The 23464-nt window shown below is 41.7% G+C and overlaps 1 protein-coding gene across 1 annotated transcript in view; it reads right to left on the bottom strand.

The window, feature by feature from the left end:
• The window catches only part of LOC128693163 (guanylate cyclase 32E), a 150712-nt gene that overhangs the window by 12215 nt on the left and 115033 nt on the right, over positions 1 to 23464 (bottom strand). Inside the window, exon 3 of the mRNA XM_070089545.1 lies at positions 18762 to 18948. Coding sequence (XP_069945646.1) covers positions 18762 to 18948 — 187 coding nt within the window. The remainder of the gene's footprint in view (positions 1 to 18761; positions 18949 to 23464) is intronic.

The following is a 23464-nucleotide window of genomic DNA, read 5'->3' as shown; positions in this document are numbered from 1 at the left end:
CGGTGCAGAATCGTGGCCACTTTGCAGGCGTTTATGTATCTTACTCTGTCAGCCAAGGAAGAAAGCCGGGCCTCAGATCTGAGACATACTGTGTTGGTCCAGATGGGGGCACCAAGCATAGTTCTTATCGCCTGGTTTTGTACGACCTCCACCCTTTGCCTGCTCTGCGGGAAGAGATGAGCTAAAGCCGGTGCACCATAGTCAATGAGCGAGCGTATAGCTTGTATATAGTACAAGCGAAGTACATCTTTGCTTGCCCCTGCACGGTGCCTCGTCATGGCTCTCATGGCGTTGAGTCTGAGTAGAGCACGTGACCTGACATACTCGGCCTGTTTCTGAAAGGTCAGCATTTTATCAATGTAGATTCCCAAGTACAGGTAGGAGCCTGTCCACTCAAGTTCTATATCCTGAATGCGTAATCTATTCATAGGATCTGGTCCCTTGAACATCATTGCAAGAGATTTCTCGGCCGAGATCTTGAGGCCTAGTTCCTTGCAAGACTACGTAATTAGGTCCAAAGCTCTCTGAGCCTGTCGTTCTAAATTGCCTTTTCCATTCACTACTAGTACAAGATCATCAGCATAGCTGAGGAGCTGTGTACCACTATGAAAGGGAAGGCTCACAAGTTCCTGCATAAGGATGTTAAACAGGGTAGGACTGAGCACACCTCCTTGTGGCGTACCGTTTTCCAGGGTTTTATAGGAAGAGTAGTGTCCCTGAAAGCTGACACAGGCCTGCCTGCCCCTAAGGTAGGACTCTATCCAGGCCAGGAGGCGTCCTTTGATTCCCTTCCGAGCTAGTATTGCCAGAATTGCTGTGGGGCTGGCTAGCTCAAATGCCTTCTCAAGGTCAAGGTAAACGACGATACTAGGTTTTTTGTTGCTATCAGCAATCTGGCTTAGTAGAGTGGCTATGCACTCTGCTGTTCCCACTCCTTTGGTGAAGCCAAATATGTGATGATGAGAGGGTCCAAGTTTCCATAGGAGGCGGTTTAACACCATCCTCTCAGCAGTCTTGGCTAAGCAGCTGGTCAGCGATATGGGTCTCATACTGCCTGGGTCCTTGGGCTTTGGAATTGGTACGATTGTAGCTTTCTTCCAAGCTGCTGGGAGTGTCCTGGCCCTCCACGACTTGTTAATGACGTCTAGTATGGCTTCCCATCCACTCTGCCCAGCCCGTGCAATCATGGAGTACGTCACACCATCGATGCCTGGGGCAGTGTCACCTGTGTTCTTAATGGCACTTCGGAGTTCCAAGTCCGTGAGGTCTACATCAGTCACATCTTCCGACTCACATGCAGCTTGTATCGTTAGCTGGTGCTGTGGCAGAAGATCCGTCTGTATATTCCGGATGTCCTGTTGGAGCTGAGTGGAGGCTCCCCTGGAAGTGAAAAGCTCCTCTAGTTTCTCTGCTTCCTGGGATGGGTTCGGGTGTGCTGGTGGCCTCGGCTTGCTCTTGCCAGTTGCTATGTTGAGCTTGCCCCATATCTCAGATAAGGTGGTGTGATGCCCGAATGTTGAGCACCACTCCAGCCATTTCTCAGTTTTTACTCTGAGAGAGATTCTGCGGGCATGCTGCACAATGGCTCTCAGAGTATTCCTGTTCTCTGCCGTAGGGTTACGCCTGTATAGCTTCCTAAAAGAGTTGATGCGGTGGTTCTGCTCCCGCACCTCGTCGTTGTAGAACCACCAGTCTCTTTTGTGAGTGCGTCCTGCGGACTTCTTTGGAATTGCGACTCTGCTGCCTGGATGAGAACAGTGATTAGCTCCTGTTCAGCCGTATCACAGTCTTCAGATAGAGAGTATGTGGACCACCAGTTATGAAGATAATCCTGGAACACCTTCCAGTTGGCCCTCTTTACGTCCCATCTAGGAGGCAGCACAACTGTGGGAGGCCTGTTGATGTTCAAGGTGGTGATCACTGCAAAGTGGTCACTGACAAGGTGAGGATGAGTTTCCCATGTGGCTCCTGCTGCGAGTTGTCTTGACCCGAAGGTAAGGTCGAGGCAGCCACCCAACAGGTGCATAGGGTCTCCATTGTTTAGCAACTTTACCTCTGGAATATCGTGTAGGAGCATTGCTATATGTCTGCCAGCAGCATTGGTTGCTGAGTGAGAGTGCAGAATAGGGTGATGTGCGTTGAAATCTCCACCCACAATAATACACTCAGTGCGTGCTAGTGCGAGGAGCTCTGCAATGTCGAGGGTGTGTCTTGGGTTCTTGTAGATGTTATAGATGGTAATGGGCGCCCCAGGTATGTGCACAAGGATGGCCTGTACCTCGACATCCTCCCCACAGTCCACAGGGTTGGCTATAACCTCGTGAGGTATTGTATTGGATACAAATACAGCTGTGCCTCTGCAGTGAATGCCCGGGTCCATGTGCCGAAAATACCCAGCAAAACCGGTTAGTCTTGGGCACATAGTCGGGACAGTCAGAGTTTCTTGTAGCAAGACGATGTCAACCCGATCCCGAATTACTGCCTCCAGCAAGAGGTGCTGTTTGCCCCTCAGGCCCTGAATGTTCCATTGTAGGACCTTGAGGGTGTGATTTGGTACCGAGGTTATTCCATCGCTGTTGTTTCCTGAGCTGGAGACTGAGTCCTGCCCGCTCTGAGAACCTGCAAATTCATGGCATCCACTGTCTCCTCTTCGGTCAGAAAGCACACTCTCAGGAGAGTACTGACCATCTGCCGGAATGCACTCTGTTGTTCCGTGGAGTTGATTGTGTTGCAAATAAGATCCGTGAACACCTTGATGAGTGCTACGAGATCCTCCCTGGTGAGGGCCTGCTTTGGAGATGGGTTCGAAACAGTGGATATTATCTGGGCTGCTGTGGCCTGTAGGGACTGCTGAGGGTTGGATTTCTTTATTGTATGCACCGTGGTCTGTTGCTGTATACCAGGTTGAGTAGCCGGGATCTGCTGGTGAGGTGCCAGTTGAGTCTGCAAAGCGCCTGTGCCGGGTAAGGAGTGCCTGCGGTGTCGTGCTATGGCCGGTGGGGGCTCGTTTAGTGCAGCCTGCTGATCGCATTGACCCGATGCACCCTGTTGACGCCTCCTGTTCCTCTTGTTTCTGTTTCTTCGTTGAGGTAGGGGTGCAGGAGTTTCTTGACCTTGACGCCTGGTTGAGGCTTCTAGGGTTGGGAATTCCTGGGCATTGACTTGGTTTAGCTGCTGAGAGATCTGCGGTATGGCAGGGTTCTCTGCACCCATCGTTTGATGATCCGTCGTAGCCTGTTGCCGAGTTTTTGGCGTCTTCCAGACTTCTTGAATTCTGGCGAGCCTCTCGGGGCATCGAGGATTCCAGGCATGGTGTTTCTTCCTGCAGTTCGGGCATTGTGGAGTGGGTGGCGATGCATTTTTCAGCTTGGTGATGCATTCCTCGGTAGGGTGGTGCTGGCTGCAGACACCGCAGATTACTCTGTTCAGACAGAGTGCACCCAGGTGTCCATAACGCTGACACTTGAAACAGCGAACTGGTTCTGCTGTGAAGGTCCTGACATCGTACCTGCCCCAAGAACCGAGGTCCAGCTGGGATGGCAGTGGTCCTACATGCTGAATGAGGACCTGTCGGGTTGGTGCATTGCCTGCCGTCTTTGCCTTGAGACGTTGAGCTGACACCACACTGGGGTGAGCTGCTACTGCCTCGATGGGCATCATCAGCGGGTATCGCATCACTACACCCTTGGTGATCTTCTGCCGAGAGTCCAGTTCCTCCAGGGTGAATGAGCGATCTGTCTCCATGACTCTCTTCAAGGTGGTATACATTTCCTTGTTGAGAGGAGTCAATATTGGTTCTCCCCTGAAGTTGAACCATATCTTGAACTTCAGGTTGTGTCGTGATTCCAGGTATGAAACAACCCCATAGTGGGTTCTGTGGTCCCCATAAGACTTCACCTTGAATTTGCCAGGTCGGTTGAGCTGGTTTGCCTGCTCCTTGGACGGACGGTGCTTCTTCTTCTTGTCCACAGTGTTCCATCCCTCTTGGTTTTCGGGGGGTGCGGTGTTTATTTCCGCACCTGTTTCTATTGTCGCTGGCTCCATGGTTGGGACTGTCAGATCTGCTATAATGTGAGCAGGATCTTCCTCTTCCTCTCGCAACTTCTTCGCTAGAATTTCGCCCCACATTTCCAAATCTGAGTCCTCCGTCGCGTTCATGGAGCATCGTGGCCTCTTCTTTTCGGCAGAAGCCATGTGCCTATCTTGTGATAAGGCAGTGAACTCCGTGAACTGAGAGTGTGTCAATGGATTGTCGTAATACGAGTCTTCCTGAATGTGCTGTACAACGTGATACGAACTGTGTGTGCAACAATACATGGACACAGAGGGTATATTTAGGCTCAGAGTGAGGTGTAATACTAGTGGTAGTAATAGTAGTAATAGTAATACAATATGGTAGAGCGAAACGTTGCCTCAGTAAAATGCCACATCAGTTGCACTTGTGTCCTTTTACTTTACATATTGTCGGAAATTCTACCAACATATATACAAGACGAGGTATGATAAAGCTCCTGGAGCAGGAAGAGAGAGAGGATCTAGTAGCGATCAGTGAAGAGGCGAGGCCAGGAGCTATGTATCGACCCCTGCAACCACAAATAGGTGAGTACAAATAGGCGAGTACTCATATACAGGCTTCAGGGAACTCAACCTGACGAAACTGGCGGACAGGGGGAATTGGGGGATATGATAACCACGTATAAAATACTGAGAGGATTGACAAAGTGGACAGGGCCAGAATGTTTTAGAGATGGGACACGGCAGCACGGGTGCATAAGGATGTTAGGAAGTACTTCTTCAACCGTACTGCTGTCAGGAAGTTTAACAATCTGGAGAGTGAAGTAGTGGAGGCAGGATCTTTGCATAGCTTTAAGAAGAGGTACGATAAGGCTCTTGGAGCCGGGAGAGAGTGGACCTAGTGTCAGTTAGAGAAAAGGAGGGGTCAGGATCTGTGACTCTCCAACCACCAGTAGGTGAGCACAAATAGGCGAGTACGCACAAAACCTTACACATTCACTTAATGACTAAAACACAGACACACGCGCGCGCACACACACACACACACACACACACACACACACACACACACACACACACACACACACACACACACGTACGTACATACAATCATACACACACACTCGCACAGACACCTGTAACCACATAGGCGAGTACAACAGACCAAGTGTTTATCGACAAGTGCCTTTGACTACCAGTAACTACTATTACTACACACAGACAAATGTTGTCTCTCACTGGAAGAATGACTAACTAGAACTATATACAAAATTCTCTAGGGAATAGAAAAAGGCAGACAAAGATTGACAGCTCTTGACCGTGGCATCAGCAAGAACAAGAGCGAACGTTCGGAAATTACATGACCAAATGAGCCACAGACATACCAAAATTTTTCTCGTTATCTTATGAATGGCTAAGTCGAATTAATTAAGCAATGCCACAGCGGATATGAACTCCATCTCATACTGATTTAAAAACCTATATAACAGATATTTAATGAGGAAATGGTATGGTGATACAGACAAGATGTGGAAAAAGACACTTATTTACAGTTAAAGACATTTAATAAATGTCCTGAACTGTCCATGAATGTCTTTTCTCAGATATTTAATGATTATGAACAGAGTGAGAGGTAGGACAGACATTCAGAGCTCGCCCTCGTTACTTTATTTATGTGTGTAATTACCTGATCCTTTCTGGCATTTCTATTTAATCTACTCTCAAACTCTTATAGTTTTCACCCTCCTTTACCATCTCTAATTTGCTATTCCTCTGCCTTCCTCTGTATTTCATTACCACGAACTCGCTACTACCTCTCCCTCTGCCGCCTCCCACACTGTGTTCACTGTAACGTACATGTTTAATAATTTATGTGAGTCTTTTTAACGTGTCAGTTATGGTTAATATAGGTACTCTGTGTCATTGCCTGTCAGGTGGGAACAATAACAAGAGTGCTCTGTTTATACAACTAATTCACTTATAACAATTTCATAGGCATATAATGTATAACTGTGTTAGAGTAAACATGTGTGAATGCCGACTTGGCAGAAGAAACAATTTACCTCCCTGCTTGAGCACTCATTTCTTGATTTGCATAATTACTATGGAGTGATTCCCTCTGAGTACCCCACTGCATGGTCGGTGCGTGTGCGTGGGGGAGGGGAGGATAAGGGCTGTCCTCCCACTTTCCATTAGGCAGGGAGGCATTATTAGTCTGAGAGAGACTATTATAAATTGTCTTGCTGTCCAGGTGCTGCATCGAACCCATAGTACTACCACATATATCCTTCATTATGTTACTTCTGCTCATTATGTCGTATCTGCCCCTTGTCATAGATGAGAAAGTGATGTTTCCATGCTAGCTCCTGTTTGAGCATAGCATCAGTGCTGGTTGTGTTGATAGCTTCCTGATATTTTAGTGCCGTTTGATCCTAGTGAATGCATTCAGCATGTTCGGACTATAATCATTTGAGGTTCTGTTCTAAGGGGACTTTAACACTGTTCCATTTTTAACATTGTGTGTGTGAACTAAAAAAAAAAAATACACTCCGGTTGTTGACGTATTGTTACCATAGCAGAGGTGAATAATTATTTATCTTGTGCAAGCCTTTGTTATATCACCACAAACAGGTGTGTGGAGCTGCGTTGTGTTGTGAACTTGCAATCCCATTCATTGATAACTGGGACCTATTCTTTGACAAACGTGATATGTATGGAAGGGATGGGGTTCATCTCTCTGGGGATGGAGTGGTTGCATTAGCCAATTCAATTGAGAGGGTAATTGATGACTTGTCTAGGAATTTAAACTGATAGATTATAGAGGTATGGGTGTTTGTGGGAAACAATCAGGCTGCAGCATTAGGGTTAAAAACAGCAGTTATTACCGGGATACCTCAGGGATATGTTTAAAAGACAATATTCAAAATAAAGTTGCTAGTAATGGCAAATCAATTGATCATCAAATTACTATTATAATAAAAAAGAAGCGCTAAGCCACAAGGGCTATACAGCGAATTGATCATCAAAGAAAGATAGTAGAGGGCAACGAGTGACTAGCTCCCTTAAGGTTTACTATACAAACAGTAGGAATCTAGGAAATAAGATAGATGAGCTAAGATTACTTGCAAGTGCAGGTAATATAGATATTATTGGTATAACAGAGACCTGGTTCAACCTAAAAGATAGAGAAATGCCTTCTGAATGCAACATACAGGGTTATAAACTATTCCACACTGATAGGGTCAACAGGAAGGGTGGTGGAGTGGCGATGTAAGTCAGAGAAAATTTAAATTGCAGTCTTAGACATGATATAAGATTAGAAACATCGAACACAGAATCTGTTTGGCTACAGTTTCTCGAGGGACGTGACAAATTAATTTTGGGTGTGATTTATAGGCCCCCAAACCTGATAGGGAGTGCAGTAAGCCGTTATGGGACGAAATTCATAAGGCATCTAGATATGAAAATGTTGTGATAATGGGAGATTTTAACTTTAGACAAATTGATTGGAACAATATGACAGGAAATCTTGAATCTAGTGACTTTCTTGATACGGTTCAGGATTGCTTTTTGGAACAAGTTGTGACAGAACCAACTAGAGGAAACAATCTGCTTGACTTGATTCTTGCCAACAAAGATTCACTAATTAATAATCTTGAGGTTAATGATGAGCTTGGGGAAAGTGATCACAAATCACTTAGTTTCAATATATCATAGAATTACCCAGATAACTGCAATCAATTCTCTGTCCCAGATTTTCGCTTGGCCGACTTCATGGGACTGAAAAATTACCTGGGTGGGCTAAATTGGGATGTTCTGACTACGGGTCAGGTAGGTGATCTTGGTTGCCAGTATGACGCTGTTCCGAGTAGATAAATTAGATCTAACAAAAATGATCCCAAATGGATGACCAATAGATTAAAACATCTCATTGGTCAAAAGAGAGGCATATATAGGCGTATCAAAAGAGGGGATGGGCAGTTAAGAAATCAAAATATTCAATTAAAGAGAGAAATAAAGGAAGTAATAAGAAAAGCAAAAAGGGATTATGAGGCTAAGGTCGCAAGGGATTCAAAAAACTAACCCAAAAGGGTTCCTTCAGGTATACAGAAGTAATTTTAGGGACAAGACTGGCCCACTTAAGAGTAACTCTGGTCAGATCACTGACAGTGATAAAGATGTGTGAAATTCTCAATACCTACTTCCTCTCAGTTTTCACCCAGGAAAATACTAGCGATATTCCTGAAATAATAGATTATGTAGAACAGGATAATAAACTATGTACGATTGCGGTAACTAGTGACATGGTCCTCAGACAAATAGAGAAGCTAAAACCTAACAAATCCCCAGGTCCTGATGAACTGTTTGCAAGGGTGTTAAAGGAATATAAACAGGAACTTAGCATACCTTTGGCTTATCTTTTTAACATATCACTACAAAATGGCATAGTGCCTGATAAGTGGAAAATGGCAAATGTAATACCTATTTACGAGGCAGGTGACAGGTCCTTGGCTTCGAACTATAGACCAATAAGCCTTACCTCCATAGTGGGAAAATTTATGAAATCAATAATTGCCGAAGCAATTCGTAGCCATCTTGACAGGCACAGATTGATTAATGAATCTCAACACGGTTTTACAAAGGGGCGTTCCTGTCTTACGAATTTACTAACTCTTTTCACTGAGGTGTTTGAGGAGGTAGATCATGGTATTGAATATGATATTGTGTATATGGACTTCAGTAAGGCTTTCGGTAGAATTCCACACCAGAGGCTATTGAGGAAACTTAAGGTACACGGAATAGGAGGAGAAATTTTTTTCTGGGTAGAGGCATGGCTGACAAATAGGCAGCAGAGAGTTTGCATAAATGGTGAGAAATCAGAATGGGGGCACGTCACAAGCGGTGTTCCTCAGGGGTCAGTGTTGGGCCCGTTTTTGCTCAAAATTTACATAAACGACATAGATGAGGGAATAAATAGCGACATAAGCAAATTTGCTGACGACACGAAAATAGGCCGTTCAATTCATTCTTAAGAGGACCCTAGAGCACTTCAGGATGAATTGAATAGACTGATGCAATGGTCGGAGAAGTGGCAGATGCAGTTTAATATTGACAAATGCAAAGTTCTAAATGTTGGACAGTTTAATAACCAAGCCACATATAAACTAAATAATGTAGATCTTAATACTACTGATTGCGAAAAGGATTTAGGAGTTCTGGTTAGCAATAATCTAAAACCAAGACAACAGTGCATTAGTGTTCGCAGTAAAGCTAACAGAATTCTTGGCTTCATATCTAGAAGTATAAATAATAGTAGTCCTCAGGTTGTTCTTCAACTCTATATATCCTTGGTTAGGCCTCATTTAGACTATGCTGCTCAGTTCTGGTCACCGTATTACAGAATGGATATAAATGCTCTGGAAAACGTACAGAGGAGGATGACAAAGATGATCCCATGTATCAGAAATCTTCTATATGAGGATAGACTGAGGGCCCTGAATCTGCACTCTCTCAAAAGGCGTAGAATTAGGGGGGATATGATCGAGGTGTATAAGTGGAAAACAGGAACAAATCAAGGGGATGTAAGTAGCGTGCTGAAAATTTCCAGCCAAGACAGGACTCGTAGCAATGGTTTCAAGTTGGAAAAATTCAGATTCAGGAAGGATATAGGAAAGCACTGGTTTGGTAACAGAGTTGTGGATGAGTGGAACAAACTCCCGAGTACAGTTATTCAGGCTAAAAATTTGTGTAGTTTTAAAAATAGGTTAGATAAATACATGAGTGGGTGTGGGTGGGTGTGAGTTGGACCTGACTAGCTTGTGCTGCTGGGTCTGGTGTCGTGCTCCATCCTTGAGTGGAGGTGACCAGACTGGGTGGGTCATTGGTCTAATCCGGGGGGGGGGGTCATTGGGCTAATCCTGAGGGGGGGACATGGACCTGCTCCTCTTGGGTCAGTAGGCCTGTTGCAGTGTTCCTTCTTTCTTATGTTATGTTCTTAACGTCATTTCTTGAATTTTAAGGAAGCAGATGCTTATACTTCTTAAAAACACCAGTACTTTCTTTAAACTTTCCTAGCCTTCGATACTCATGCAGCAACAGAAGCGGAAGACCTAGCACAAAATGACTGATAAAGGGATTATAGTATACAGATGAAGATGTTTTAACGAACAATAATAATAATATGCTAAAAACAGGGTAACAGGTTAATAAATCATTATAACCATCAATGAGACAAATTCTTTGGAATTATAACACTATAAAATAATATTTAAGCTTTAATAATGTGCAAGCACTATTAGTTTTCTGATTCACACTATCAGCTATGCTGATTAAGAATATAAAAACACTTTTTGAGAAGTATTTTACATTTTCTTGAAAAAAAAAATAATGCAGATGTATAGAACAATTAAAAAAAAAATACTCAGTGATCTTACAAAATTCCCGTATTCAACTAATGTGAAAGAAGAAAATATAATGATTTATAATTAGTATACGTTAAAGAGACTTTTTCTCACGTGTGTGAAGAATAACATAATATCAATAAGCAAAACAAACATATAAAATATGTATAGGTCCACTCTGTCGTATGTTGGATGTGGTTGGTTGGTCTCCTGACACCAACAGTGAGAAAGCAAAAGTTTGTAGCGGAAATGCAGTTAGAGTGACACGCTGCAGGCTAGTCACTGGTAATGTTGCAGCCCAGTCACTGGTAACGTTGCAGCCCAGTCACTGGTAACGTTGCAACCCAATCACTGGTAACGTTGCAACCCAATCACTGGTAATGTTGCAGCCCAGTCACTGGTAACGTTGCAGCCCAGTCACTGGTAACGCTGCAGCAGTTGATCTACTGGCTCCTTGTAGCTGATGTCTATGTCTGGCAAGAAACTCACTGCAGATATCCTTGAACGAGTGCAAAGCTACTAACTCAACATCTGTCTGTGCCATCTATAAATCATTTAGCCCTGAGCTGGCAAACTCACTACGAGTGGATGCCGGTGAAGAGCGCTTGATCCAGAGAACTAGATTTATTCTCCCAATCCCTAGATCAAGACAAAATTCTTCCTTTTCCCAGGTGTTATACGACCCTTCATTAATCACCTCCTCACTTAGTTTGGTTAACTTTCCTAACAAGTATCTGAACGCCGGATGGTCCTTGTCCATTGCCTTGACCAATTTCTTAACGAAATAATGCGTATTATGCAACGGCTGCAACAATGGTTTGTCATTTGAAACTTATGGAGCTTTGGCTACAGTGAATGTACCTGGAATGACTGGTTCATGGGGGTGGACAAACGTTACCTCTCCCTAAAACAAAAATTCGTTATATTTATTACACCATTGGAATTTCTAAGGGTGTGACCAATATACACAGAGAAAGAAAGAATAGAAGAGGCGATGGGTATGGCTATAAAGTAAGAGTTTTGATGTGCTGAGAATCTTGAACGTCGGCAGAGTTCATCGAGTAGCGTGTATAACAGAAGAAATATCGCCTTGGGCACCTGGGATTGACAGTCATCCATTGAACAACACGATACAAAGATAAATTTAAAAAAAATAGAACCAAATATACATCAAATGGTAAGAGCCAATGCAAAGCTATTTTTTTATATTGTAATTCAACAATAAGGACATATTTATAGAGATTGTGCGAGTCAGGACAATATGATTGAGTTTTCACCTTAAGGAAAGCACATGCAGAAGTAATAGAATATGGATTACCACTAGAAGTGGTACTTGATTCAAAAGGAAGGTAAACAAAAAAAAAAGATTACAATGGAAGAGACTATACAGGGATGAGACATTTCTTAAATACTGTAATAGAAAAGTGAATAATCAGAGAATATACTAGATGACAGCCTAGCCAGACATGGCCAGAAGGCCAAGGATGGGTTCATTCCAACCAGGAGGTGCAGAAATGCGAAATACAGCGAGGGCCTCTGGTTTTATTAAAACCACAAAGAGGTATAAGCAAAGAGCAAAATTGTATGGAAAAGTGTCGAATACAGAGTTTTTCTTACTTTATGTAAATTATAGTTTGTTAATATATATAAATTACCTGCTAGATGGAAATGAATTCTGCATGTCGCTGTTTTGTTTACATTTAAAGCTAAGAGTGGAAGAGGATAATAACAGGCTACAAGACCATTTGAACAGGCTAGAAAGGTGGTCATTGAAGTTTAGCCAAAACTTATGCAAGGTTATGCAAATCAGGGAGCAAGAAATAAGATCAAATACAACTTACAACTAGATAGAGTCGAATCTATAACAATTGCTCAAGACGACAATTCTCGTGGTAAACATCACACGGAACTTCTCTCAGAGCTACACAAAATATTGAACATCGAAGCATAACAAATATCAGAGCTACTATCATGGATCTTAACATGAAAAAAAAAAATAGATTAGCACTCGATAAGCGATTTATACTAACAATATATATATGTAACTCACACTTGGTCAAGTATATTAGAGAAGGTTCTTAGGTTTGTATCAAAACTTCCCTGAGAGTTGAGGGAACTGAGCTTTACGGAGAAACTGAAGATGAACCTGACATTTTTAGAAGATAGAAAAACCAGATATAAAAGAGAAGATATGGACCTTGTATGTGACAGGTATGCTAGGTACAGTAGCGGTTGGGCATAGATAAAAGCTAAAGTTAAAAACACACAAGCTACGAAATTGTTAAGACATACTTGTTGAGTATGAAGGTGATAAAGAGGTAGAATGAGTAAGACGAGGAAGTGATGGAAACAAACTTTACACACAGTTTCAAGTATTGATGTTATGGCCCAATAAACCAGGTACCAAGATTGCCAGTAATTACGGTTTAAGAAGCAGAACAAGAAGTTGAAACTAGACTCTACATTAATATTGCACGGTGAGTGCAGACAGACACACAGACAGACAGACACAGATACACAGACACACAGAGACACACACACACACACACACACACACACAGATAAGAAAGGAGACAGAAACGAGGCACTAAACTACAGACCAGTGTCTCTGACGTATAGTGTCCAAAGTCATGGAGAAGAATATCAGGAGGAGAGTGGTGGAGCACCTGGAACGAAACAGGATTATAAACAACAACTAGCACGGATTTATGGAAGGCAAATCCTGTGTCATAAATCTTGAGTTGTATGACAAGGTAACAGAAGACACGAGAGAGAGGGGTGGGTTGATTGCATTTTCCTGGACTGCAGGAAGGCCTTCGACACAGGGTATTCTCTGATCCATTTTGATATATGTGAATGACATGATGGAAAGGATAGATTCTGAAGTGCCCCTGTTCGCAGATGACGTGAAGCTAACGAGAAGGATTAAATCGGATGACGATCAGGCAGGACTACAAAGAGACCTGGACAGACTGGACACGTGGTCCAGAAACTGGCTTCTCGAATTTAACCCTGTCAAATGCAAAGTCATGAAGATTGGGGAAGGGCAAAGAAGACTGCAGACAGAGTATAAGTTAGGTGGACAAAGGCTGCAAACCTCACTCAAGGAAAAAGATCATGGGGTGACCATAACACCGAGCACGTCTCTGGAGGCACACATCAACCTGATAACTGCTGCAGCATATGGACGCCTGGCAAATCTGAGAATAGCGTTCCCATACTTTAATAAGGAATCGTTGAAGACACTGTACGCTGAGTACGTCAGGCCCATACTGGAGTATGCAGCACCAGTTTGGAACCCACACCTGGTCAAGCACGTCAAGAAATTAGAGAAAGTACAAAGGTTTGCAACAAGGCTAGTTCCGGAGCTCAGGGGAATGTCCTACGAAGAAAGGTTGAGAGAAATCGGACTGACGACACTGGAGGTCAGGAGGGTCAGGGGAGACATGATAACAACATACAAAATAATGCGTGGAATAGACAAGGTGGACAGAGACAGGATGTTCCAGAGAGGGGACACAGAAACAAGGGGTCACAACTGGAAGCTGAAGACTCAGACGAGTCACAGGGATATTAGGAAGTACTTCTTCAGCCACACAGTCGTCAGGAAATGGAATAGCCTAGCAAGTGATGTAGTGGAGGCAGGAACCATACATAGCTTTAAGACGTGGTATGACAAAGCTCAGGAAGCAGAGAGAGGGCCTATTAGCGATCAGTGAAGAGGCGGGGCCAGGAGCTGAGTGTCGACCCCTGCAGCCACAATTAGGCGAGTACAATTAGGCGAGTACACACAATCGCCTATATACAGGGAGGCAGAGGAGAAATTCGCACCCAGAAGCAAAATAAACAATATGACGACCAGAGTGGACCCATGGTTTACCCACAGGTGCAGAGAGCCCGAAGCTAAATGTGCTATAGCATGGAAAAAATATAGAAGACAAAAAACTCAGGAAAACAAGGAATTAAGCTGAGAGCCAAAAACGAATATGCATGGGTAAGAAGAGAGACTCTAAACTACAATTTGAAAATGACATAGCATCAAAAAGCCTAATCTGACCCAAAGCTGTAACAGAGAACATCAGGAGGAAGACAACATTAAAGGAGCAGATAATTAGTTTGAAGAATGAAAAGAGCTCACAAGCAATGACCAGGAAGCCTGAGGAGCTCAGAAAGCAATTTAGGGAGGAATTCTCAGAAGAGATAAAATGGGTACCGGCGATCCGAAACAGCAGAGTGCACCAGTGAGTTGTCTACAGTGGTGCACGTGAAGTACACTTTCATTAATAGTCCCATCGGGGAAAGGATCTGATGAATGTAATCAGATATAGCCCGGGATGGGACGGAAAACAATGGAGTGCAATTTTGGTTCTTGCAAATGATCATCATAGCCATTTTCCATTTTGAAAGAAAAAGCTTTTTTCGCCATTTTCGGCCGGTTTTTCAAAATCACAGTTCATATATCTGGGGAAGTGGTGAAGAAGCTATTGTGTGAGTTAAATACCTCGAAGGCAATAGGACCAGTTAATATCTCTCCGTGTGTCCTGAGAGAAAGAGCAGAGGGAGTGTGTGTGCCAGTAGTAACAATTTTCAACAAATCAGTCGACACTGGGCAACTGTGGGAGACACCAAATGTAGTCCTAATTTTTAAGCAGAAGGCGGACAACCCAGTACCACTGATATGCATAGTATGAAGTACCTAGAAAGGACTGAGTTCATACACGATAACTAGCATGGTTTGAAGATGGTAAATCTTACCTAACATACCTAATGCAGTTTAACAAGGTAACAGAAGTAAGGTAGGAGAGAAAGGAGTGGGTAGGCTGAATATTCTTAGAGCGTAGGGAGACTTTTTACATATCGCGCAAAAGACAGGTACAAAAGCTAGAGAAGCATACCTAACAGGAAGGACGCAATGAGTGATTGTCCGACAAGAGGGGTTCCACAAAGATTAGTTCCAAGAACGGTACTAATTACCTGATGGAATGGATAGAGTTACAAGTACATCGGTTCGCAGATAACGTACAACTAACGAGGGGAATACAAGCACATGAGGACCAGGAAACACTACAAATGGATCTGGACAGACTGCAGGTGTGATCTGACAAGGGCTCCTGGAATATAACCCATCAAGTGCAAAGTTATAAAATTAAGGAAGGATAAAGAACGCTGCAGACGAAGTACAGACTTGGGACCGGGGAAAGGGGGGTGCAAAGACTGCAAAACTCACTAAAGGAAGACCTCGGGATTAGTATTGCACCGGGCACGTCACCTGAGATGCACATCAGCTGCTTCAGTAAATACTCGTCTGGCAAATCTATGAGTAGTGTTTAGACATACAAGTGCTTTCCGTGTTTGCCTTATTCAGCAACAATGTTTTGTGCCGAATATGTATAGAAGAAATTTTTCTTTCCCATAATCTGAGGAAATCAATGTGAACATAACGAAAATATTGATATCAAAGATTTTAAGCAATAATTATCATATTTAAACTAGCCTCCCTCCTCCCCCCCCTTGTGTTGATATGAATGACGTATATTAACTCCTTTCTGTGAGCTGCGTTAAATGATAATCCTGTTGCATCTTTAATTTTTTTTATATGTATTCTTTCATTCTTATAAGTTTGGTACCTATTTACATGTGCTCAACACCTTCTACTAGTAAAATTATTATTTTAATTATTATTATTTTAATTATTGTCCTCTTTCTGTTCTCTTTGAAACGTGAAGACAATATTATTTTTCCCTCATTGCTTTTGACATTTCGTGTGAAACAACGATTCTGAAGAGTTCATTACCCAAGGAATTGGAGCATGATTTCCCTTTCTTGGATAAAAACTCATTACCTTCTTTTTCCAGGAGATGTATTACCCATTCGTTTATGACATCTGTATATGAACATAAAAATAATCCGGATCACCTGTTCATCATCTGATGTACTTACGTGGTCGTAAATCTCTTGTACTATCACTAGCTCTTTTTAATGTTTTCAAAGGTGAGAAATCCATATGGAAGAGTCATATTCGAGGATCAACATTATCTATACCGTGAACAGGAATCTAAAATTCTATCATATTTTTGTACGCTATTATTATCTATACTAGTAAGGTGACTTATGCTTCAGTTCATCTAATTGTGTGTTTTACACCGATTCTTATTATGTTTCATTTGCTGAGGCTGAATTCTTTTACATACAAATATTTTTACCAGTTCTGTAGTGTGTCATCGTCCTGTAGTATTTTCTCATTTGAATGTTCCTCACTATCATTCGTAAGTCTGCAGACATTGGTGACGCTTGTTCATCCTGTTATCTCTTCTTACCAATTAGCCCTTTTCCATTTCTGTTATTCCATTATGTTAATTTTTTGTTTATTACTTCAGTCCGCGAATCTAGTTAACATAATGATATTCTAGAAAATTTATGATGGTTTTCACGCAGTTTAGAAATAAGCAATTCACATACCTTAGAAAAGCAGCACTCCACCATGGAAGTCTTGCTACTCTCCTGCTAAAAGTGTGTGAAATAGAAACTCGTTAAATGTTTCACACTTTGCAAGATTACTGTTTTTTTTCTGTTCCATTAATATGTAAAATAACAGATACATCTCGCCACTACGACTGTTATCTAGTATACACTATACACGAAGGTGATCCTGCAAATATGTGCGTGTTTGTGAACGCGCATCTGATTTTCAGTAAAATTTCGTACGAGTTTTCGTCCTTTTAGTGCTTCATTTTAAATTCCATGATGAAGTAGGTTAGAGTCCTTCCTCTGTAAGCAATGGATGTCGTAGAAGCCGACTAAAATGCCGGATCTTAGGTCTAGTAACCCCTTTTTTTATCAGTTACTAGAGACTAAAATGAAAATTATATAATTATTATTCATAAGAAAGCAATAAAATCGTTCCTGTCACACATCTGAGGAATGGAATTTAATTATGTTTGATCAAAGGTAAAGGATGGTAGATTCACTTCCTTTGATCGAGAGCCCTTCACCAGGATCAAGACAGCCACTTAAAGGCTAAATTGTTTCGCTGAAGATCATTGGCAACTCTTTTCCTCAGGTTCCCGGTTGTCTCATTGTATTCAAGAATATATGTTATCAGACCACACTGATTCTGTCGTGTTCTTCTCTGGCAGATACACTTTACTTCCTTATTTATTGTTTCCATGTTTGCTATTCTTCCCACGTACATATATAAGTAGTTTTATATTATGGTGACCACGAACGAGTGGTATTGATCAATAACAACACTGCACTAGCCAAGGACTCGAACCCATGTTGCTTTGGCCTGTCTCATGGTGGGCGAAAACACATGATGCCCTAATCCACTGGACCATACGATCCTTAAGAGAATCGCATCCAGCGGAACTGGATGTGGTACCCTCTACCCAAGGACACACGATGGTGTGGATGACTCTAGGCTAATTTCATTCTAGTCCCTGTTTGGTGTATTAGTACAACGAGCAGTCTTTTATATTATTGTAACCACGAACGAGTGGTATTGATCAATAACACTGCACTAGCCAAGGACTCGAACCCATGCTGATTTGGCCTGCGTCATGGTGTCCTTGGGTAGCGAGTACAACATCCAGTTCCGCTGGATGTGCTACTCTTAAGGATCGTATGGTCTAGTGGATTAGGGAGTCATGTGTTTTCGCCCACCATGAGGCAGGCCAAAGCAGTATGGATTCGAGTCCTTGGTTAGTGCAGTGTTGTTATTGATATATAAGTAGATGAATCAATAAGAATGTGTAATGCTAATATCTGGAAAAATTCATATATAGTAAAAAATTTTGCACATCTCATGTTAATGTTTTGGATAAAGTCATTTGTCATCTGCCAAGTAGTGTAATCAGATAAAGTGGGTAGGGATGGTTTACCAAATTGGCAGAGAGCATGTTATTGTCACAACTGCGAAGATTAATTTTAAACATTAGGGAACATTACGTTTTGTTGATGAAAATAAATCATTATCAAATATAATTAAGGTAATCACAGCAACGGTAAGACCAAATTATATTAGGTTGAGACAGATGCAGACGGGGAGAGACACAGACAGACAGGTAGACGACAGACATACAACAGCATATGTTGCTGAGTTTTTCTTGTGGTTGAAAATGCAAAGGTTTGTTGCCACAATTGTTCATCACTGATTGCAGGTATACATCCATTCAACCAGGAACTTATCTCTTTCTCACTCTCCCCTTTGCTCTCCCTCTCCCGCTTTATGCCTGTCTTTTCCCCTCTCACTTCCGCTCTTCCTCCGCTCTCGCTGTCTCGTCCCTTCTCCCTCTTGCTCTTCCCCGTCTCTCATCCTCTCTCTCCTCCGTCCTCCCTCTCACTCACTTCTGCAGTCCATGTATGTCTCCTGGAGCATAGTGACAAAGGGGTTGTTATCGTAGCCGTGGTGGTAGGTGGCTGCCCAGCTTTTGGTGGCCAGAAGAGTGATGTTGTGGCTGGGCAGTGTCTTCACTATCGTCCGAGCTACTCGTCCAAAATTCTCGTCCGGTGAATTGTTATAGAAGAACGTCACCTGTGGGAGAAACAGAAACATCATATAATACATTATATTTTATTTATCAAAATGAGTGCATCTATATCATTATTATAATGTTAAAATCATCTGGTAGCTTTAAACCCATAGGTGAAATTAAGACACATGTGCAACATCTGGGTATCTTTATTGTAGACGTTTCGCCATCCAGTGGCTTTATCAATACAAATTCCAGGACATAACTTGAAGACATGTTGCACACGTGTCTTAATTTCATCTTGTCGGTATTGTATACCATTCTTACACAAACCCATAGGTGTTATAGAGCTTTTAGAGATTGAGAGGTAATCAGGTTTAATTCAACTAAAGGGAGAGTAGCTCTAATTTCTTGGAATAAAAACACATTATAAAGGGAGTATAATTACAGTACATGTATGCAGATATCACAATCTGAATATTAGTTACATTGTGGGAGCAAAATTATTTTCTTGGCAAACACCATCACATAGGATGGCTTTCATGTACCGTCACATAGGGTGGCTTTCATATAAGTCATATAAGATACATTTGGTGTACCATTTCATAAAATGGATTTCACACATGATTATATAGAATATCTTTCAGACACCATCACATTATCAAGTGCAATAGCTTCAAAATACCGTCACATGCAATGTTTTTCAATTACCATAGCGGGGCAATTTTTAAACCTAGGAGGAATTAGAAGCATTTCGGTCAATGTTCGATCCGAAAATGGAATCCCCGTATTACATAACCCCAGTGTTCTGGGGGTTATGCAATACGGGGTTATGAGACTGGAAGAGGTAAATTGACGAATTTACTTGTATACAAACAAACTTAATGGGTGCTTTTCAGGCGGTAAGACGGGTTAGCAATTAAACATTGAGACCGTTCAAAGTAAACTGAAATTTATTTAACCTGATTTAGCGGGAATGAAAATATCACACTATCTGGCAAAAAAAAAAAAAAAAAAAAAAAAAACTGGGCAAAAATGCATCTACGTACTTGAATTTAACTTTGAAGCTTTGCTATTGAGTTTTTGGGAAGTTATAGGAGTGTTCCAGGATTCTAAGAATGGGTTCAGCAACTTTGATCATAGGCTACGTGCGCATGCCAATTGTTCCGAGAATCGTGCTATAAGTGTTGAAAATTTGAAGCCGATAGGATCAGGCTTTCTCGAGTTATGAGCGAAAGAAACACGAAAAGTTGGAGGAAGACACGAAAAGAATAATAAGGAAAAAATTTTCTGGCAACCACTTAAATTTTCCTTTCGAGATACCCAATAAACATTAACTTTAAAATGGATGAGAAACGTTCTGTTTAAGAGAAAAGTGCGAATAGTTATGGGAAAAATGCCATCGTGAGTTCTCACGAGTGGAGTAGCGAAAGGATATGTACTTGCACAAATGAGGAAATCTTGAGTCTAGTGACTTTCTTGAAATGATTCAGGATTGTTTTTCAAAACAGTTTGTGACAGAACCAACTAGAGGAAACAACCTGCTTGACTTGGTTAATGCCAACAAAGAATAACTAATTAATAATCTCGAGATTAATGATGAGCAAGGGGGAAAGTGATCACAAATCACTTAGTTTCAATATATCATGGAATTATCCAAATAACAGCAATCAAGTCTCTGTCCCAGAGTTCCGCCTGACCGATTTCATAGGACTGAGAAATTTCTTGGGTGGGCTGAATTGGAATGACCTGACTATAAGTCAGGAAGATAGTGATGGTTGCCAATATGACTTTCTCGGAGCATAGTTCTAGCTGCCTAGACAACTTTTGTTCCGAGTAAGGAAATTAGATCAAACAAAAATGATCCCAAATGGATAAGCGATAGATTAAAATTTCTCATTGGTCCAAAAAGAGGCATATATTGTCGTATCAAAAGAGGGGATGGGCAGTTAAGAAATCAATATATTAAATTAAAGAGAAATAAAAACGGGAATAAGAAAAGCAAAGAGAGATTATGAGGCTAAAGTCGCAAGGGATTCGAAGACTAATCTAAAAGGGTTCTTTCAGGTATACAAAAGATTAGTTACAAGATAGGCCCACTCAAAAGTAACTCAGGTCAGATCCCTGACAGCGATAAGGAAATGTGTGAAATTTTTAATACTTCCTCTCAGTTTTTACGCAGGAAGATACTTGGGAAATCCCAGAAAAAAATATGTAGAACAGGACGATAATAAACTATGCAAGATTAGAGTAACTAGTGACATGGTCCTCCTAACAAATTGCCAGGCCTGATGAACTGTTTGCAAGGGTTTTAAAGGAAAGTAAAGAGTACTAAGCAAACCTTTGGCTAAACTTTTTAACATATCACTACAAACTGACACAGTGCTAGTGAAGTGGAACATGGCAGATGTAATACCTATTTACAAAGCAAGAGACAGGTCCCTAGCTTCGAACTGTAGACCAATAAGCCTTACCTCCATAGTGGGAAAATTTATGGAATCAGCAATTGCCGAGGCAGTCTGTAGCCATCTTGAAAGGCATAAATTGATTAATGAATCTCAGCACGGTTTTACAAAGGGGCCTTCCTGCTTTTTTTCACTAAGGTATTTGAGAAGGTAGAGCATGGTAATTAATATGATACTGTGTATATAGACTTCAGTAAGGTTTTTGATAGAGATCCACATCAGAAGATATTGAGGGAAATTAAGGCACGTGGACAGAAAGAGAATTTTTTTCCTGGGTAGAGGCGTGATTGACAAACAGGCAGCAGAGTTTGTATAAATGGAAAGAAATCAGAGCGTGGGGGCGTCATAAGCGGTGTTCCACAGGGGTCAGTGCTGGGCCCTTTGCTATTCACAAACCATACCCCCGGCCGGGATTGAACCCGCAGTCATAGAGTCTCAAAACTCCAGCCCGTCGCGTTAGCCACTAGACCAGCTAGCCACAATAAGATTCATCCAACTAGGTATATTTCTACACCATAGGAAGGTTAGCACAAGCACCACTGTGACCACAAATGCAAGTTTTTACAGACGAATCTCCAGCTAGCGTGGCCGTGACGAACTCTAGCTCAAGTTCCTTCACTGCCGTCAACATGACTCAAGAAATCGTAATGACACGATTGCAAACAAACCATACCCCCGGCCGGGATTGAACCCGCGGTCATAGAGTCTCAAAACTGGTCTAGTGGCTAACGCGACGGGCTGGAGTTTTGAGACTCTATGACAGCGGGTTCAATCCCGGCCGGGGGTATGGTTTGTCTGCAATCGTGTCATTACGATTTCTTGAGTCTTGCTATTCACAATTTACATAAACAACACAGATGAAGGAATACATAGCAACATTAACAAGTTTGCTGATGACGCCAAAATAGGCCGTCTAATTTATTCTAATGAGGACATTAGAGCACTCCAGGAAGATTTGAATAGACTGACGTAGTGGTAGATGCAGTTTACTATAGACAAATGCAAAGTTCTCAGCGTTTGACAGGAAAATAACCATGCTACATATAAACTAAATAATGCAGATCTTAATATTACTTATTGCGGAAAGGATTTAGGAGTTCTGGTTAGCAGTAATCTTAAACCAAGACAACAGTTAATAAGTGTTCGCAATAAAGCGAACAGAATCCTTGGCTTCATATCAAGAAGCATAAATAATAGGAATCCTCACGTTAGGCCTCATTTAGGCCTCATTTAGATTATACTGCACAGTCCTGGTCACCATATTACAGAATGGATATAAATGCATTGGGAAACGTACAAGAAATCTTCCCTATGAGGACAGACTTAGGGTCCTGAATCTACACTCTCTAGAAAGGCATAGAATTAGGGGGATGTGACTGTGGTGTATAGATGGAAAACAGGAATAAATAAAAGGAATGGATATAGCGTGCTAAAAATATCTGTCCAAGACAGGACTCGCAGCAATGGTTTTAAGTTGAAAATATTCAGATTCAGGAAGGATAGAGGAAAACACTGGTTTGGTAATAGAGTTGTGGATGAGTGGAACAAACTCCCGAGTACCGTCATAGAAACTAAAACGTTGTGTAGTTTTAAAAATAAATTAGATAAATACATGAGTGGGTGTGGGTGGGTGTGAGTTGGACCTGACTAGCTTGTGCTAATAGGTCCTATGCCTTGCTCCTTCCTTAAGTGGATGCGACCTGGACCTGACTAGGTTGGGTCAGTGGCTTAAGCCAGTAGGTGACTTGGAATTGCCTCGTATGGGCCAGTAGGCCTGCTATAGTGTTCCTTCTTTCTTATCTTATATTCTTATTAACACGAAGGAATAAATAATTATATGAATATGTTTGCAGATGATGTAAAAATATCAGCTTCATTGTAAAGTAAAATGACTAAATTTCTTCAGGATTACTTGTATATAATGAGTAATACCTAATGGATAGATGGATGATAAAATTTAATTAATAATATAAATACTGTGTAACAGAAATGGGAGACAGCAAAAAGAAGTCACGCGAAGGATATAGATTGTGTGATAAAATATTTTAAGTGTTAAGCAAAGACAGGCACTTAAAGATCTTGTAAAAAAAAAATGAGAGACTCATAGTCTACT

This window comes from Cherax quadricarinatus, chromosome 28 (assembly GCF_038502225.1).
Source record: "Cherax quadricarinatus isolate ZL_2023a chromosome 28, ASM3850222v1, whole genome shotgun sequence".
Classification (NCBI taxonomy): Eukaryota; Metazoa; Arthropoda; class Malacostraca; order Decapoda; family Parastacidae; genus Cherax; species Cherax quadricarinatus.
This window is presented reverse-complemented; position numbering and strand designations above follow the sequence as displayed.